General features: G+C 43.3%; 1 protein-coding gene across 2 annotated transcripts in view; it reads left to right on the plus strand.

Moving 5' to 3' along the window:
* The window catches only part of PKHD1 (PKHD1 ciliary IPT domain containing fibrocystin/polyductin), a 4,356,595-nt gene that overhangs the window by 119,774 nt on the left and 4,215,791 nt on the right, over positions 1-21,030 (plus strand). For both annotated transcript variants that reach the window (XM_069605754.1, XM_069605755.1), the window contains exon 4: positions 1,628-1,766. In XM_069605754.1, coding sequence (XP_069461855.1) covers positions 1,628-1,766 — 139 coding nt within the window. The remainder of the gene's footprint in view (positions 1-1,627; positions 1,767-21,030) is intronic.

Genomic DNA, 21,030 nt, shown 5'->3' on the forward strand with positions numbered 1-21,030 from the left:
GCAGAGAGGACAAACAAGGAGCCCTGTGTTTGAACTGAGAGTGACAGACTTTCCTTGTTAGCGTGCTGTTGTATTGGAGAATCCCTCAAAACCTCCTCCACCTCATCCTCGTTTGGTGTCTCTTCCTCAGCCTTCCTCTGCCTAGTAGTTTTTTTAGATGGATCATTTATGAGAGCAGCTCAAACTGTTGGTTGCCTCATCAGAGTGCGCAAACACAAAGTCATTGAATTGTTTACCCGTTGGCTGGCGTTTATTTGTTTTCTCTTCACACCATTTGGTTTATACCTTTACTTTCACATTCTGTTTTTCCGAAGTTTAATTCTTCTGTGCATGGTCCTGGCTTGAGCATCTGTATCTCCAGGGTCTTCAGTGACCAGCTCACCTCTCAATTCTACATCAGCATTTTCCAAAATCTCTACCAACAGGGATTCTGCACACTCGAGGTCCATTTTCTTGAAGCCCTTCTTAAGAGCAGACATCCACTTAGGAAGCTTGTTGACCTTTAATTGTACCTGCAGACGTTCATCACTTCTCCCCAATTAAAACTGGAATTTCTGCCTGTGCCACAGCGATTTCTAGCCTCTGCAGCCCATTGTGTGCGCATTACAACAATGGATTTGATTCCTTGTATCTAGGTTAACCGACTTTACCTCATTTTATTGAACAAGATTCAGGAAGGGGTTGTCACTCAAAAATTCTTTTCATTTGTTATACACTCCCACGTGGTTAAACTTAAATAGTAAGGATTCTAGTAGAGACGTATGAGACCTGGATTCCATTTGAAGACCTTCATAGAGGTTACCAAGGGCACAAAGTAATTTTGTTTAGAGGCCCATACAGGGCTGAGCCAATTCCCTCAGTCTATTGTCCACCTGCCTTAGCATAGCAGAGAGTCTCCTATGGGGTACCAAGGCTGGTGTAGATGTATATGATGATATGGAAGTTTCTGACGACTGCAGTGAAACCTCTATGTGATCCGGGGTTACCTCATGTGACCCTCTCTCATGACCCGGTTGCTCTTCATTGCATTTCAAAACGCTTAACAGGGCTTCATCAGACATGACGGTAGTGTGACCCATTAGCAAAGATTCGTCCATGACCATACACATAAACTCCTCACACTTATTTCCCAAGAGCGTGATTTGCAAAGGAAGGAGTTGTATTACCACTCGATCAAAAAACTAGGTGATTTTATTGTTCTTGTTTTTTTTGTTGCTGTTTTAACACAAATGTTATTTTTTTTTTAAAGTAGACTCAGTCTGATGATTACTCCCATTTTCCACTATTACCCCTAAGACAGAGGGACCCTCCCCTGGTGAAAAAGGGGATGCAGACAGAGGTCAATCAATTGCCAGTTGAAGATAAGTGGCCGATTCCCAGTACAACATTGCTTTATTTTTCCTTGTACTTGTTTTGTGTCTCTCCTGAGATTTGACCTATGTAATGCCCTATATTGTTTTACCACTTGCTGCATAATTGTTTTTCACGCAGCAAGTAACACAAATACGATTTTCACAAAATAGCTGGTTAATAAGTCGACTTGGGTTGTCTTTTGGAAAGATTCCATATCTTTCGTGGAGGATGTAAGCAAATCTGAAACATTGTGGCATTCTCTTTTCATGCACAGGTTTGGATCACTTGGAGGTTCGGTCTGCATTCTCTGCTTGCCAGATTGAAGTATCCCTCGTGAACCCGCCAATGCCAAGGATACCATGTGACCTCTATCCAGTCTATTCTGATGTATCTGTGGTCAAATGCAAGACAAGGTTTGTAATCCCTGTGTCTCTCTTTCTTTCTTCTATTTTCATTGTAAGGAAATGTTTCATATGTGGAGTATTGAGTACGATTGAAGATTGAATGAAGTGATGTAATCAGAAAATATGAAAGCAAAAAATAAAGGTCATTAAAGGATAAAGAGATGGTGGGAGGCACTGGTGTAATGTCACCAAAATCATAGAGGGAGCTGAAGTGACATTACATGCCATTTGACATACTGAGGAACTCTAATAAGTGACATCACATACACTTGGATGGCAATGATCTAACAATAACTTATATTTCAGCCCCTTTATCCCAGACAAAATCACAGTACTTATTTTTTCTGATCCCCTTTCTATCTCCCCATTTCGTCATTAAAGATCTTCCCCTAAACCCAACTTTAACACAAAGGTCACAATTTGACAATACCAGTAAAGTTCAAGTTTCGCATTCACAGGTAGCTTCATGTTTAACATTCTCAGTAACTTTTCTATTTAGCAAAACATTTACCCCCTACTGTCTAGCTGGCTGAGATCACCTAAAGGCAATAGTCTTCTCTATCTGGACTTCCTCAGGGAATTCCCAGACCCACAGTACACTACCAGATGGATTGTAGTTAACAGAGGATCTGGGGATGTGCCCCCTCCGTCTTCTTCCTCTCGCAACCTGATGTTCCTCTCCCTACATCTATACACTACCATTATCTCTCTACCCTCCTCCATCCTACTCCACCCACCTTCACTCCTTCTACTCCCTGTGTTTACCCCTTTTGTCCTTTTGATATCTAACACTCTTCTACTAACTACCTCAGCCCTTTGATATTACTACTCCCAGCTTCACACTACTTTTATATCCTCTACCCTACTGCTCCCTCATCCACACTACCACTCCCTTCTCTATACTACTTCTACCACTACACCCACCTTCACTCTATGCACACACCTTTCACTCTCACAACCACTTCACATTCATTCTCTACACTCCTTCTAATGATATCAGTTGGAAATCTTAAAAAAACACACAATCGCAACATAGTACCACTTCCCCTAACCAACCAATACCTCACCTCATCCAAAAATCAACACCACAATCCAATCTACCATCCTTCCTCCTGCTAGTCTCTTGGCCTGCTACCACCTCCTCCTCTGACCTCACCCGAACAACCCACAGCTTCCTGTATTCTGTGGTCATTCTATTCCCACTCTCATCCTCTGATTGGTTCTCTGACCCTGGCCAATCTGGCCCTGCCCCTACCCCCTCAGGAGGGGTCATAATTACAGAAGGTTTCAAAGAGCAGGTTAAGGCCTGCCCCCTTTCACTGCATTGGGCCCTGTTCTGCAACAATGTTGGCCTGTGCTTTGTGTCCATGTTAGGGGCCTGGGCTCAGTTCCCTTCGAAGTTGGGGAGTAGTGTGCTGCATCTGAAACAGCCATGCAGGAGCTCCAGGACCTCATACGTTGATTCTCTCTCTCTCTTCAGCGGGCATCTGTACATTGATCGCGTGGGACTTGGAACAGCCATGTAGGAGAGCTGGCTCCCCTTTCATTGACTCCCTCCCTCTGGCTGGGATCTGGCCTTGCATGGTGCATAGTGCATAGTTGATGCTTCTCTTGCAGTTCTAGAAAAGAAAGAGAGAGCTTGGCTAGCACTTTTGTTAAGAGGCATGGGGCGATGCAAGTTGGTACAGCACATGCAAAGACTGGCCCTTGGGGAGGGGGCCAGAAATGGGTTCCTCTCAACTGTCACCGTCCCCCTCTGGGTTAGGGCTGGATTTGGCTTACACCCTGGTAGGCCTCCCAACTTAGGCTGAGAGTGGTTCTTATCCCCTTGTGATGAGGTTAGGTTACTGACCTTGTCACAGTCCTCAAATAGTACACTGCCCCACATGCCCTGCTGGTCCTGAGGGTGTGAATTGACATTCAAAAGGTTGATTAGCTAAATTCATTCCAAAACCCACCTAGAGAGGAAAGAAACCGGACAAAATGTGCTCCCCTCATGGGACTATAGTTTGTGAGGCCTGACCCACAGTGCCACAGCGGGTAAGTATGCTAGTGTCCACTCCCACCACTAGCAGCATGTATACAATTGATGTCCATTTGAGGTGCCTAAATTGAACTTACTTCACCAACCTTCTTGTATCCCTGAGGCTCTACTGGAGATGAAGTAAAGACTGTGTTTAAAATTCGCAGGTCTGTTACATAGAGGACACAACAGCACTTACCTAGCATCCTTTAAGTGAGGGTGCGACAGTGTATTAGGCTTGCTGCAGTAAGGCAACATCAGTGAAGACGGGCCATAGGTCTTCTCTTGGGGTATTGTCCACCAGCAGTATAAGAGGTAGTAAGTGAAGTAAGAAGAGTGCAAACTAGATTGAACCATCCATCACAGCATGCTGGTGCGAGCTTGCCACAAGCCAAAGTGTTGAGTGGAGAAGATCTCATTCAAAGTGACTGAGGGCCACCAGACAGGCAGGTGCCCACTGTAGAGTAGGGCTGCAGAGTTTCAAGAACATGCCATCCCTGGGCAGGGTGGCTGCTTACCCAATCTAGCGATGCTGTCGGCAGATTCCAACACCAGGCTTGAACCCACCCTAAAACACAGAATCCCACATGTATCTGGAAGTCTCTGCAATGATGGTGTCACTGTACCTACCTTCTGCATCACCAAAGAGACTGTCCCACTCCCACCCCTCAACTTGCCACCCACAGCCAGTATACAGGTCCCTGCACATGTTCATGTCCCACTTAAGTCTTCTGATTTGCAGTGCATACAGGATCATTTGATGTATCTTTGTTAAAACATGATCTCAACATCTTCTATAAAACCTTCTCCCCACCAGGATCGAGTTGTGTAGCAGATGTCCGTATGGCTCCAACTAATGTAATGTTACACATATGCATTCAGGATGAGGAAGCTCCAACTGTTTCCATGTGTGGCCTGAAATACTCAAGATGCAAACCCATTTCATGACAACCCCACAATCCTACATCATTTATGGAAAGGCATTTTTATTGCCTATTTCCACTGGGCTGCAAGGTGGACATTTGAACTTGTGGTTGAACTCTAACCACACAAGATAAGGGCGGAATTTAGTTTTAATGCTCAATGATTTGCAGACTTTCTTAACTAGGTTTTTGGCAGGGAATAGGCCCACAGCTAGATCCTTGTGAACAATAAACCCATTTCACAGCTATGTGCACAGGGAGCACACACGTGATTTGGCATTCTTGCTTTGCACCCTGCATGTTGCATTTTCACAGTGCTTTATAAAATGATTTCACTAGTAGTCCTCGTTATTTGCGTACTGATTTTTGTTTTATTTGTCCATTGGAAACATTTAGAAGAGTGGGATATATGGGGCAATAAAACATTAATTCACCATAAGACTGTTTTTAGTTCATTTCATTATTATGGTAATGCCTATTTTTGATGCAGCATTTTACAGCGTTATGGAAGGCCAGACCTTATAGGCCATCTTTATTTAATCTAAGCAGATCCTAAAAGAAAGACGTGGGGTCTAATTCGCAGAAGTGTTTTATAATGGATTGGAAAATGTTCTGTGAATCAGGCACTTGAACCCCATCATCCAAAATGCAAACTCTTTCTTTCTTGGCCTCTTTGCCCCAATGTTAAATACTTGGAGCCGATTCTCAAAACTTGCTCTGCCGCAAGTGAAGAGATTCTCTGGTGGATCTTATCACCTGGGACCAACAAGTGCGCAGCTCAATCCATAAAGGCGTTTAGGTTCACTTTTTCACTTCCTTTGCACATTTGCTGAAATAAGGGGATGTTTCAACTCATTTTCCAGTGTGCAACCCAAATCCACAAACACGATCCACTTTGAAATGAGCAGGAAATGATCACATTCCTGCTGCCCCTCATTGCTACAGGCACATGGATATGCGCAAGTCAGGACAGGGTCCTTTTAGACCCTCTTATGTTTTCTTTTTTACTGTGACAGCAGTGGCTTGAGCCACTGCTATCAAACTTGCATTTCTATACCTCAAACGGGAATAGACATTTTTGTTGTTAATATTTCACTGTGTAGTGCTCGCCCCACAACCAGCTGGATGTCAGACGCCTGTCATATATTAGTGTCCGGAGCGCCCCCCTGACATTAATATTCTATATTGCTGTTCAACCCCACTGAGATCCACCGGTCACCTTTGTGGATAAGGTGACCTGTGTTTTCTGAAACAAGTGGTGATTTCCATGGTTTTATTTTATTTGCTCTTGTTTTTTGAGAATCTGGCCCTCCATGTCCAAGTGGCTCATAATATGGGTGCAGTCGCTGGCAAGAAGGTGTCACTGATTCTGGAATCCCTGCACTGCCATGCTGTCTCTGCTCGGGCCCTTTCAAAACCCTCTGCATCGACCACAAGTTCAAATACGGAATGGGAACCAAGTATCCCAACAACAAACCATGTGTTTTGTTGTTGTTGTGGGATCAGCGTGTTCTTCTCAAATATAATCAGCACTCTCCACCTCTGCCTGTGGACCTATATTGGTGTAGGGTAGCCTATGACTTCTATGATCCGTTACCATTGCTGATGATTGCTAGGGCTGATGGGAATTGTAGGCTAAACATCTGGAGGGTTGCAGCTTGCCCACCACTGTCGATATCAATGCATCTTGAGTGTGGTGCAAAGCTTCTAGAAGTTTCTCATTCCCGTCGGGGAGTCACATCTCTGTAATGAAGACACTGTCCAGATGTGCAGCTTGCTAAAGATGACTAGTATGCAATGCATACCTCAAATATGCTCTGGGGTACATTAGGCCACAGGCCAATCCAATGAGTCCAATGGTAGAGTGTTGGCAAGGAGGAGCAGGGCTGTGTACATCTGAATAAAGTTATTGTATTAACTCAATTTTGTTTAATTCGGGGCAATTGTATACTTCTGAATTCCAAGGTATGGTTGGTGCACAGCACTATGAAGAAAGGATGATGTGAACAGATGAAGGAAGCAGTCCAAGCGAAATGCCTGAGAAATGAAATTAAGATCTGTACATAGAGAAGAACAGGCATGTGTTTAGAGCACATCTGAACCTCATATAGTCTAGTTCCGGGTATAGGTGTACTCGGAGCAAGCACCGAAGCAAAGAGCCTTGATGATGGAAAGATGCACCCCATAACGGGTATATTGTGCCTTGTGCAGTGCCAGAAGGTAATAGGAAGCAGGTAGATTGCTTAAACTTTGGACAAGTAGCACAGTGCCTGGCCCCAGATTGTTTTATGGATCATACATGGGAGGAGGGGATCTGTGTATTGTTTATCTTGTAACATCTACATTTATGGTGATTTTGTCAGATCTTAGCTCAAAGACGAATATGGTGGCATAGTGCTGGTGAGTTTGCTAAGTGTGTAGTTGAATGAGGTCAATGCGTCCCAATAGTAAGTTGCCAGGGGCTGATTCATGGAATTTGTGCGCCAAAAAACCGGGAATTGTGCGCCATTCTGCCCGCGAATCCCTGTTTAACAAATGGCGGGCAGAATGGCGCACAAATCGACGTTTTTCGGAGCACAAATTCCATGAATCAGCCCCCCAGTCTTTTTTAAAAAAGACTTTTGCATAAGGCAAGAGAACAAAATGATATTTAACAAACACCAGAACTCTGGAGTGCCACGATAGAGAGACAGATGTATGCAGGATGTGTGAATGGACAGAAATAGGAGTAGATTGAATGTCTTTTCTATATGGTCTCTCAATACTTGGGGACCTCCAGCTGCAAAGTTCTAAATCAATGAAAAGTGCTGCAACATTTGAGGTTTGATAGAACGTGCATGGAACCTCTCACAAAATGCATGTAGGGGAAACCATATGGCGGTATGTGTGGTGAGTCTTCCCCGGATCACTACTCCCACCTTTCCCATCGCTGCCACCTCCCACAATTTCTTCCACCAAATGCTTACCAAAGGTCCCTCTTTACTTTTCCAGTTCTTAGCCAGGGCTATCCAGGCTGCCAGCAACATATAGACGATCAGAGCCACCCTGTGCCTGCTCAAACGATATATAGATTCTATTGGTTCACCAAATGAAACCACACCGGTTCCACTAGTTGCTGTGCCCCTGTTATTTCCTCAATGAGATTCACTACCTCCACCAGAAGATCTGTGCCTTCTCACACGACCAGCACATGTGGAAAAATTCTCCATTTTGACCGCATTCACTGCAACAATGTGGAGCGATAGTGGCATCTATCTTATGCAAGTAGGTGGGGAAAATTTGCCATTGGTAAAGAACCTTCTAAGCCTGTTCTTTGTTGTTGATACATTTTGATGCAGTCGCTGCTATCTGCCATATCATCCCCAATTCTCCCTGGATATCGTGCTCCCCAAATCCCGATACGAGCGAAATGGTAATTTGTAGAGCTTAGAGATTTTCTTAGTTGGGCATCCCTCCTGTAGGTTAAGCTCCAGTGCTAGCAGAGATTTAGTCCCCGCATCCCTTGTCTCGGGATTTGAGATCTAGTGTTGGAGTTGCAGTATCAAAATCATTCAGTCTCAAGTAGCTGAAATTCAGTCTTCCAATGGCAATGGGGCTCCTTCTCGGTAATGCTGATGTAATTGAGATAAGCCTCCCTTTTTCAAGCAGGCAAATGCCCCACATACATACCCTGGAGCAAATCACGGGTTGCCTAGCACCGGTGAAAAAGGACCCATACCGCTCTGTCTCCACTCCCTTCATTGTTTAATTGCTCTGTACCAGTATGGCAGAGAGGTTTTAGTAGTAGTCAGGAGCAGGCCCCCAACTATTCTATCCAATGTATAGAAAATCCCTCAGTAACAGACTAGTGACTGATAGCTCCATTCCCACCCACAGAGCTCTGCCCTCCTCCTCCCTCCATTTAAAGATCTGTGAGATGTTGGCAGAGGCCAAATAATTCAGGGCGAAATGGGAATCCCCAAGACCTCACAATATTTGTTTGCATGCATGACCATCCAGCCAACCCAGGGTCTAAGACCGCACCATAAAAAACTCATCACATGCCAATGTAGTGTCTGCAAAGGTGGCCAAGGTATAAGGACAGGGTGAGATGAGGTGAAGTAAAGCAGTCTGGGAATATGTATCTTAACCACAGTGTGCCATCAGAGCCAAGAGATCTCCTGGGAAACCCATTGAAACATGTCCCCCGCCATGTCCCTAAGCAGAGGCATGAAGTTAGCCTTGCATAGGCTAGCGAACGATGAGTCAATTCTATCCCCAGGTAATTGAGTTCTTTCTTGACCCCCTGGAATTGAATTCCCATATAATGAGAGCCATGCTATCCCCAGTTCCTGAGATATTTAACCCTTAAGACTTTGCCATGTTGACTTCAAGCCCTAAATTACTCTGAAGCCAGCCAACACTCCCATGATTGCTTGGAGCGTTTCCTGCATGCATGTCATAATAAGCAGTATATAATCTGCATAAAAAGTAGCCTTATGTTATATTTCACCCACGGTTATTCCCTTGATCTGAGGCGATGGCCGTAGGTATGCTGCTAAGGGATCCATTACAAGTGTGAAAATTAAGAGGGATAGGGGCATCCCTGTCAATCACCCCGATGAATAGGAATGGGGCGCGAATAACAGCCGTTGATTTTTATTCTGGTCTGAAGAGATGTTTACTGGCCATCACCAGTCTTACAAATTTGAGTCCCAAACCACACTATTGTAGTGTAAGCCTAATGAACTCCCAGTCCACCCTGTCAATTGCCCTCTTGGCGTCCAGAACCAACAAGGTAATCAGGGTGTTATTTCTTCTCCCTAGTTCAATTGCGTAGAAAGACCGCTGGATGTTGTCCTGCGCACAGTGACTTGTTATAAACCCTGTCTGGTCAGGATGAATATGGGCAGGGACGCAGCCCAAACGGCGTGAGGCCTATACCATGGCATACATTTTTACGCCAGTGTTTAGAAGTGATATTGGGCAATGTGTGGAATCCCTGCCCTGTTTAAGTAATAGGGAAATATAAGAATCACCCATGGACTGCATGATGGCCTGCGACCCAAGAGACGAGTTGAAGAGGGAAGTAAGGGAGACAACAACTGCTGCTTACATGTCTTTTAGAAGACTGGTGTAAAACCATCCCGGGCCTCCTGATTATATAAGGATTATATAAGGAGCTGTTGGCCTGCCCCACCTCCTCCGTCATTATAGGGACTTCCAAAGTGGCACGCTGCTCCTCTGTCAATTCAGGAAGTGTGATACCTGCAAGGAAGGGGGACTGCTTACCTAGGGTTTGGGGTTTCAGGGCTGAGTAGAGTTTCATAGTACTCAGTGAAAGTCTCAAGGTTTTTGAGCTCAGAGTACACCAGAGTACCTTTCCCATTCCTGATTGCCTGATCACCATTCTAAGTTTTCTGTTTCTTTAGTTTATGGGCAAGAAACTTTTTAGATTTATTGGATTGGAAATAATATGACTTTCTTGTATAAAGTATTGAGTTAGTTGTCTCGGAGACCATAAGTGCCTCCAAATTAGAGCAGAGCAGTCTCCATTCCCTCAGGGACTTCTGTGATTTTGCATGTGAGTGTTCCAGCTAATTCTCTCTCAAATGTGCCTCCAGCTGTGCTCTACAGCGTGGTATGGGGGTAAAATGTGCAGCTGCCCGGTTTATGAACTCACCACTGACCACTGCCTTCATTGCATCCCATACTACCCCGGGAGCTGGTCCATCCCCACAGTGCTCAATGAAGTAGTTAGTGATAACCTCTGTGATTTCAGAGGGCACTAGGGTATCTTGACTGAGAGGGTCATAAAGCCGCCATTCGCGCCTGACTGGAGTTTGAGATATCGGGATGCATAGGTCAAGAGATACTAAGCAATAGTCTGAAAATAACCTGGGGTCTATCATTGCATCTATCACGCATTGTATCAACAAGGATGAGAGTGACTGGAGATTGATACATGACAACCCTTTATTTTCATAGGAGTAAAACATAATCTCCCTCGCCCCATTGTGAACGAGTCTTCAGATATCTAAGACATGTAGTTCCAGTAAAAACCTCATCAAGGCCAAGGAACACTTATAATCTCCTGTGGCCAGGGGCAGAGATATGTCTATCATGTGATCGGGGACACATGGAAAAATCCCCTCCTAGATTTAATACACCCTCAACAAACTCTGCCAAATTTGGGATAATGGAAGCCACGTATTCATGCAGATTATCATTGGGGAAGTACAATGAGCCCAAAGTTACAGGGGTATTCCCCAGTCTCTGCTTCATCAGCAGGTATCTCCCATCCAGGTCTCTGAGAATCTTCCCTTGGGAAAATAGAACACCCCTGTTGATCAGGATGGTGACCCCTGCTGTGGCAAAGTATGGACTAGGATAGGCCCTGAATCTCATGTGAGGGTCCGCTTCAGGAAGTAAACGAGATTTCTGAATCATTGCTATCGTGATGCCTGACATCTGGAGTCTCTTTAGCATGAACCTCCATTTGACCAGGGAGTTTAAACCCTGGACGTTGAGGCAAGCCAACCTATGCCTCCCTGTTCCTCTCATCATTATAGTATAACTTTAAGAAAGTCACATGCATCCCTGACTTCCTGCATGTATATAACATGTTACAGCATCCATAAACACTCAAACCAATACATATTAATTCAATAATCAAACACCCCCTCCACCTTCCTCCCAGAAACAGAACTAGCCCCAACCCTCCCCGTTTTCCCACCTCCCCCAAGAAAACTGTCCCTCCATCGCATCTGGTCATAGGCCTATGATATGCCTGATTTGGACCTACGCTTCTGCCCTAGATACACCAGGAAAATATCTGGAGTTATAAATTTAAGCCTTAACCACAAGTCATTTTGGAGGAAAAACTTCAGTACTGCATTCATGTAATTGGATGGCTTGATGTGGTGAATTCCCCTCCTCCCATGTTGATTTCCGCCTTCATTTACAGGATCTGGTGACCTTTGGCCATGCCATACTCTTTCTCAGATTGGTTGAAATCCTATCCGCTGACTGGGCCGAAGAAGAGGGATTCATGATGTGCAGCGCTTCTTGCATAGTGGTTATCGTGCATCGTTCTCCCTCTAGGGTGAAGATGTGTCAAGAACATCAGTTATAGATGGGGTTTCCTAGTCAGTGTCTGACTAGGAAACGCCATCTATAACTCATGTTCTTGTTTCAGAGCCATTGAGTGAAGTCCTGCAGTGTGTGCCTCTTGGCCAGTGTAGACAGAGCCAGGTCTTGAAGTAGCGAGATTGTGGCACACCTGAATTCAATGCTTGGATATGCACGGACTGTTTGCATTATGTCGTCCTTGATTCTATAGAAATTAATTCTAGTCAGAATGTCTGGGGTCCAGTTATTCCTATTCTGTGCTGAGGGAAACACCCTGTGTTTACGGTCAAGTTCATACTCTCTTTCTGTGGCCCATTGGAGTAGATCTCCAAAAAGGGCACCTATGTAGGCTACCAGGTCAGAAGCTTGGATTTGCATCAGAATCCCATCAGTATGATGTTGTTGCAAATGGATCGATTCTCTTGATCCTCCAGCTGGAGATGTAGACGTTCACTGGTCGACTCCAGATCCTCCACCCTGCCTGTTAATTGAGACAGGTTTAAGTGTACTTGCAAGCCCCTGTCTCGAGTTCCTCAATGTGATGTTCTGTCTCGCCAACACGCCTGTCAGTGTCTATCACCTTCTGAGATAGTTCCCCCACTGCTCCTTGAATTTATTTTTTGGTGTCCATGAGCATTTGGCATAGGTCAGCCCTGATGGTGAGTATCGCAGAATCGCCCTCTGTTTCTGCAAGGCTGGTGGCATGAACCTGGGCCTCTATCTGGACCTCCAGTGGTATGGGTTTGTCCTGGTTATGCATGAGGGACAAGATGTCATTCCCCTGGGGTTTCCCAGCCATGGCAGATGTGATAAATCGCCAAAGCGGACTCAGTGATGATGTCACAGTACCTGGATGGGCCAAAGTTCACCTAGCAACTGTTGGGGCTCTCTGCGAGAGGCCGTTCCCACAGCTCAGGGGCCTCAGGCCTCCAGGACCGACGACCCACCCATGCACAAGCAGTCGGGCCCGAATGGCATTTTTCTGTAATTCCCCGGGTACTTGGTGAATCCCAATGGAGCCTGGCCAACGGGCGCTGCACACCACTAGTGTTCTGTCAATTCTGGTCAGTCCCGAGCTCCAGGCATGTCCTACCAGCACCTTCAGATCACAGTTCCCTTGAAAGACACGTCTGCTCCTGCTCCCGACTCGGCCACGCCCCCCAGATGTCAGTCTTAAAGGTGTTTAAGCAAAGATGATTAGTTGTGATCAATCGGAGTATCTGAAGAGGGCAGTCTCCAAACCATTGACAGCCCTCCCGGCATACACAGAATTTGAATTGTAGCACAAACCAAGTGCAGTCGTGGGTTGGGGGTGGACCCTCCTGTTGTTTCATTTTACCTCGCTGCTTGCTGCCAAGGGGCGGTGCGGCTAAAGTAATCACCTGGGCCTTAAACACCCTCTCTTAATAACATCGGCTAACCCAGAATTTCTTTTTTTAGGGGAAGATATATATTACCTACCACGTGACTTTATGCTATTCAATTTTGTGATGACCATTTATGGGTCATATCAAAGCTGTGCTTAACAAGATATTGGGCATTATGAACAGTACATGCACAAACATGTTTAATACAATACTTTGCTGCATGCCCTGTTCATTTTAAACTAAATGAGACATGCTTTGTAAGTAATTCATTCAGGCTCCTGGTTGCGATATGCAATGTTATGTGATGAGGTCATGTTACCTGATATAATTGCGGCCATTTTTGAAACACTAAACAGAGCATGCCAAAAATGACGTTGCCAGTGTGTTTGATTCTGAGATCATTGTGGATACTTTGAAGGTAAAACAGATGATAAGGCAGTGAGATGAATTAGCTCCTTATTCTAAAGAATCATGTTTGATTCATTATGAGTTCCCCTCGCAGAGTATCATTTCCGTTCAGAGAACATCTATGTTTTTGATACAAAATTTGGATGGGGCGAGGAGGAAATATTTTGTATTCTCCATTGGAGTAAGATTAGCATAACTGAAGGTGGCAGGTAATATGCTCTGAACAATTTGGTTGCACTTAAGTGGTGACCGTTTTTTGTAACAATATGATGTGGTATATTTGTGCAGGCGTGCTTTATTTTTCTGACCGCCTATCTTTAATGATTACTTACAGACAAATTATAAATGGTTGATGAAATAGAATATACATTTAGTGTGATCTATATAAGAAACAAAGAGTAGTGAAGAGGAGTAACCCAGATACTTTGGAACTCTTCTAGATTTTTGGGGCAGTTAGAAATAATATTCAATGAATTTAAGCATCCAGTTTTATTAGTAGAATTGGTCCCCTCTTTTCTCTATTCACTTTAGAATTCTACAATTAATGAAATATTTAGTGTAAATAGACATGATTGGTTGATGGGATCACAAACTGTTGAGGATCTGCTGAGACCTTTGGAACAATGTTATCACGCTATTCATTTCTTTGAAACCTGAGGAACGTCCAGCACTGTTGAGCACTGAGTGGGCAGAAACAAGTAGCGTAATCAAGTACGTCAATTTGTAGATATATATAATATAGAATCAGTAGTATAAGGATTCCATGTTCTGTGATTTGTTCATTCAAATGTGAAATAATGTGTATAATTGTGGCACAGAAACATTGTGTGCCAATTATCTTATGTATATAAGTGGTTTTATGTATGCACGTATGGATTCTTGCATTAGGGTCGGCATGAAATGTATAGGATCTAATAAATATATATTTTTTATAATAAGTCATGAATGTTAATTTAAATGTGTTCCAGTACATCATAGAAGAGGGCATAACCAATTAAGAGATCTGTTACTATATTGTTGTAGTCTTTCCTTTGGTTTATTGATGCTCATAAACACCCTACAACGGTGAAACATGGACACAGCGCAGTCATGTGTTCTGGCCAATCTGGACGTGGTGACGTGTCAGAATGTTTTGCAGCGGGAGCAAAGCTTTTTTATTCATAGCTTTCGAATATGGCTAAAGGTAAGGGCATGATACCACTAACTTTGAAAATGAGTAAGAAGCCTGAGAAAGCAATTGGTACTGGACCTATTGACCCCGCTAATGGCTCAATTGATGCCTTCCTGAGAGCCATCTCTTGTCAACTAGATCTACAAATACCTGCTACTGAGAAGGCTCTGCACAGAGAGCAGGGGACAAGATCTTGTAATGTTATTAATGCAACTAGATCCTCTCATCCTTTTTCACACGTACCCTTGATACCAATGGAAGCTGTGATAAAAGCCAGGCAGTTCTAAAAGCACACTTAGTAGCACCTGGGGATGTGTGCAATTCTGTAATGGAGTTTCTGAAGAGTTTTCAGTCTTCAGCGATGAATTCCCTAGTGACATTTGGCCATAAGTGCTAACCCCATTCACCAATCCAGATAATTACTTCATAGCTGTAAAAGCCACTGCCTTGTGTGCACAATTCATTTTCTCTTCTATCTGAAGGCATTCCCTTGGTTTGTGTCCCCTTTAGAACATGATGATTGAATCTACATCATCCTGAATAAACAAAGTATCTAATTGGATAAACACAGGTATTGTGGGTCCCAAAATTAATCTTAGGGATATTTTAATGGTAAGAGGATTTCCTTGGAATGGTAATGGTACTAAAAAATAAAATGTAGGGTGATATTTTGCATCACATTTGCTAAACCTTGCCAGTTACAATAGATGCTCCACTCAAATCTATCCAATGCTTCTCTCACAGATAGAATTAAAGTTATACCACTTTCATTTTTCTTGTCCTCATGCTACTCTGTGGGTACTTCTTCTCGCCATTCTAGTATAATCAGGGGTCTTGGTGCTGATTCTACTTCTTTGGTGTCGATCCACAGTTATAAAAGCCTGGGGTATCCTCCAGCTGCTCCTGCTTCTCCGACTTTGGATCTTTCTACAACACTGCACAAGTATCTGGCACTGTCCCTTCTATTGTTAATTCTTTGGTGCACCCATTAGTTGTCCCTGCTTCTACTGTGATAGATTCCCCTAACACATGGGAACAAGAATCTGGCACTGTGCCTGGAATTCTTCGCACTGCAAATAGGTTTAATGTTTTGTCCTCATTGGAAGAGATTGATTGACCTTTATCAACTAACTCAGTATCTCTTGTTTCAGCAATGACAACCAATGTTGACATTGAGTCTTCCTAATCCACAGATCCGTTTTTGATTCTCAACACTGTTTCTCAGAATTGCAGGATACGAATTCAAATTTGACAACCCTGATGTAGTAGCCATATTAGCACAGTTTGAGATTATCCTAACTTATTCCAAAAAGGTAATTAGATGGAATTTGGACAAGTGTTCCACTATACAGGAAGATTAAATCGGTTCCAACTATGAACTCTTTCTGAGTATCTTGGATGATTCCATGTCATCGAGTCAGATTTTGAGTCTGTGTCAACTTAATATGACTCAAGTCTCTGGTATGTTCCTTAGGGAAGTGAGGGGCTGTAATCAGACAGATAATATTAAAATGTGCTGGTTTTAGAAGTATTGTTGTTGGGACAATAACCATTTACTCTTCCTCTTGAAATCCCATTCTAGCAAAAAGCACTGATTGCGGATGCCCACAGGGAATATAAAAGAGTTATTGCTGCTAGAAAAGCATTCCTTGATGTGCAGGCCTCTGAAGAACTATCTCTAGCTGTAAGGTGCAATCATTCCAGAATGTTTTGGGATTCTGTTAACCGTGGCCCAATGTCTCAGACTTGGCCTGGGTGTCCCATTTCAGCAATCTCTGTAAGGCATAGCCAAGGAAGCTGCCCTGACACAGGTACTTTCTATACATTTGCAGGTTTCCTTGGATGAAGTAAGAGCTGCCCTAGTTTTGCACTAAGGGCCATAGCCCCTAGTCTGACGGCATTCCGGTATGCTGACATTCCAGTTGTTATTTTTAGAAATATGACTGCTTTCTGGGAACCTTTTCTGTCTATTTCTTTCAATACCTTACTAGTGAACAGTCATTTCTCGGACACGTGGAAATTGGCAATTCTTTTTCTCATATATAAGAAGGGCCCCAGAGATCTTCTTATCTCATACATGCCAATATCGCTTCTCATCTCCCAATTTATGATCTTTGGCAGGGTTATCTTAGCTAAATTGCAAGCATGGTCAGATAATGACAATATCTTATCAAAATTCCAACTGGGTTTTAGGGTAAGTCTCAGTAACAATGAACAGTTTTTGAACTTGTATTTGGTGGTGGTGAATTCGATTTGTTTGAAGCCGGAACTATCTTGCTTTTATGAACCTTAAAACAACCTTTGATAGAGTGAATAGGGACTTGCTATGCCATTGTCTGAGGGACTATAATTGCCTGGTGGATCTTCTTAACATTCTGTTCATTATCAACTACAATTTTAGAGCCTTTGCTCAAAGTGGAACAAATGGGCATTGTACTGAATGGTTCCCAGTGGAAACTGGTGTAAGGCCGGGTTGTGGTATGGCTCCGATCCTGTTCTCTTTATATAGTGATAGACTCCTACTGAGGCATTAAGCCTGAGATGTTGCTGTTCCACCTTTCGGCAATTTATCTGTCCCCCTTCTCGCTATGTGTACGATACGTGATAGCCAGGACACTGCAAGCTTTACAGAGTCTTGTCGATGTGTATTCCAAGCTTATGAATAAGCCGCAACTTGAAGTTATTTTTGCCAAATCGTTATTGTGTACAAATCATTGTACTAAACGAGCGATCTGCATGGCTCAGCCCATTGGTGGGGTCCTTCACTTTGCAAAACACTGTAGATGCTCACCAATTGAAAACATTTTAAAAAATATATCATGCAAAAGTCATTGCTCCTGCCAAATGTGGTATGGGCCTTTAGGTATATGGTAATCTGTCTCAGTTACAGGTCCACAAAAACATGTTGAAACAGTGGTTGGGCTTGCCATTGTCCTCTGCCAATTCTGCCATCCAGCAGGAACTCGGTCTTACCTACTTAAAGCAGAGACCTTTTGTGTCGTAGGCTCTTATTCCAGCGCAGAAGTAGCACAAACTCCTTCCTCCCCTTAGCTGTTTTGGCACCTGGGACTTAATGCACACAGGGCACCACAACCACCACGGGGAAAGAGAGTTAGGGTCCACGGGTTGGATAGGTATGGGGTTGTAGGATCACCGGGTAGAGGTTAAGGGAGATATTATGGATAGGTAGGGGGTTTGGGGGAAGACGTGACGCTGATCTTTTGATGCTTGGTTGGTCACACTAAACACCTTTAGATCAACACATTCAGGCATGCACACAGGAGAACTCTTAGAGACTCATACTCAGTTTTGCTGCACTGAGTTGGAAGAGGCTGCTTAGCTTATTGACACTGATTCATAAGCTAGCACCAAACATTGCTTACTCCAGCAATAACATCATTAGTTGACACTTACTTTAGTGTCAATTACACTGAATGACATGGGTTTGTGTTCAGCTCAACCCACAGCTTAGAAACCTTTACACATTGGGCGTGGTGCTGTCTTGAAAGCCTCACTCACACTACATGGCATGTGCAAGTAACTAAGGAACACATGTGCACCACAGTCTGGATTTGTACTGGTCCAGTACCAGGCAGTTAGTGACACTATACAGAACGTTTTCTCAAAGAAACTGTAAAAGACTTAGCTTCGGTGCTTGTCTGATGTCCAGTTTTGTCTGCGGCCCCCCCCAGCGGTGCCTTGGAAACCGTGAGCTGCGTCTGCCAAATGAAAAGGAATTAGTACGCGTGTTTATGTAGCTTGTTTCCACCACAGATTGACTCACACACAATTCTACATGCGATTTGTAACATTATGCGCCTGATGCCCAAAATGAACTTTAAGTCTCCTATAGTGAACGGGTGCCTCCCGGACCTCGATCCCCCCGTGCCTTCATGCAGTTAGTTCGGGAACTGCGCACACAAGTCTACGTTCCATTCAGGAAATCAGATAAATGTACTTAGCTTTTGTGCCGCGGGGCCGCGGTGAACTGGTCTGGGCGAGGGATGGCCCCGCGTGGGAGTTTTGCCTTCTCGGAGCTCTGCAGGAAGCGTCCGCTCGTGAAGAAGTCGAGCGCGAATAGAGTTTCGGGGTCTGCGCATGCGCGATTCCGTTACTGGATGTGCTGCTCCCGGGGCTGCTGGGAGTTGTAGTCTTTGGAGCTTTGTTTGCTCCTGATGCCGTTTGGGTCCAGCAGATGCCACCCTCCCCCATTCCTACAAGAGGGACAGAGATGGCATCTGCTGGATAAATACGTCCCCATACTGGTGGCTGCCACACTAGGCCCCTGCTGGGCTCTGACATTTTGGTTATGGTTAAATTATATCAATCAGGAATTGATGCTACCAGACTTGATCTTGCGCCATCTTCCAGCTTACTAACTGTCTGGATTTTTTGTAGAGTACTTAATATCCAACTCACCAGGCCTGTCATTTTCTGTAGGTTTGAGAGTCAGTGGTCTTAACTGATAAGGGCATGTTTGAAGACCTTCTCCATGTTGCTCAGTTGCTGGAATTCAATTGCCATCTATACAGAATTTGCTCAGGCGCAAGCTGACATGTTTCTGGTGATCCAGGGCAATGGGTGAAGCTGCCGAATGGGCTGAGACTCAAGTGACTGCATGGTTTCCGCATAGCTACTCTTTTTTCTCATGCTGCATTTTTCCATACATATAAAGTTCAATGCAAATTTGCGGGGAAAATGCTAAAGGCTGTACAACATTCATAGGGCATACATTTTTAATTTAAATACCTCACAAGTGCTGCTTCTGATGTATGGTGTCTTCTGGTTATTGTCAATTAGAGGAAGCCTTCTTCTGCTCTTTTTTTACATCCCCTCTATGAATTAAGGACGGTGATAAGGACCAGGAACAAGATGTGTGAAAAACAAATACATATATATTCAAATGATTGTTGATGGGAAATGCAATTGCAAGTGAAACTAAATGTAAGTGGAAGAAGTTAACTAATTTGCGAAAAGACTTGGCATCACGTAGCTTAGTGAAAGACTCAATTTTGATATTACATGTTTGCACTCGGGATGGATAGATGAAACTTGAACACTAATACTCTCTTTGCTGGCATGTTTTGTATTCTTCTGGATTAGGGAAATTAATTACAAATTTGCTAACACTGCCAATTGTATACCCATGTTGTATAAAGAACAGTTATCTCAAATAAAAGATGATGAAGAGTGTGAGTCTTGATTGTATTAAGGGCAAACATCATTGCTGGATATCTCTTCAACAGTGGGGATGTGACCATGGGAGTTTAGGTTTGGTCAGTTTCAAATGTATTGCCATTGTGCTAATTGAGAGGACTGAAATACTCCTTAGTGAAGTTATGGAATCTTTCACTTGCTATATTTTATGGCAATGGATAAAGGAGTGGGGTGACACAGTCGTAGATTGTATGGGGATGGTGTGCTGTCTGTTCAAGTGTTAACACTGAAGTGCTGCTATTAAATATTCACTAAGCACACTATATCTGAGATTAAAGTTCCAATTCTGTTTTCTGTAGCAATGGTAATGCCTTCATTTCTTACCAGTAAGTCCAATCATTTTGCTCCTTTCCCTCATTCTATGCTTCTGTTCAACTTGAAGCTTCTTTGTTGTATGGCCTTTCTTTGGTAAACAAGAGAAGGAAATGGGGATGTGCTTCTATTCAATTTGTCAGAAGGGGGAGAGTGGAGTTCAGAAACATTTATTTGTTTTTTTCACACTGTCGTTTGAAAGAGAAGACATGTGGAGCTAATCAGCACTGTCTGCACACACCACTGATAAAGGTGCTATTTGATGGAGAAAAAAACAAAAATGGACATCATTTGTTTGATTCATGTCTACAGCTACCACACATGCAGATCATGCTTTCAATTTTTATTTTGCCTTGTATTTTTCCCCTGAGCTTACTCAAATTACTTTTTATTGGTATTATTGCTAGTTTGTTATTGCTTGTATTTTGTTTAGACTGAGAGATAAACTAGCTTAGTGCATCTATATATATATATATATATATATATATATATATATATATATATATATATATATATATATATATATATATATATTTATATATATGTTCATTGGGTGTTATTAATCACTCTGTTCTACATGGCTATTTATGACTGACTTATGCTTAAACACATTTGTTTTAAATTGTGGGATATATCCCACTGACCTCAAGGGCCAAGGTAATTATTCAAATGTGTCTGCAGGTGCTTGGTTGTTCTTTTTTTCTTATTTGTGCCTTTACACAACTGTAGTTATTTAATAGAT

The sequence above is a fragment of the Ambystoma mexicanum genome, chromosome 4p (genome assembly GCF_040938575.1).
Source record: "Ambystoma mexicanum isolate Mex_15411 chromosome 4p, UKY_AmexF1_1, whole genome shotgun sequence".
NCBI lineage: Eukaryota > Metazoa > Chordata > Amphibia > Caudata > Ambystomatidae > Ambystoma > Ambystoma mexicanum.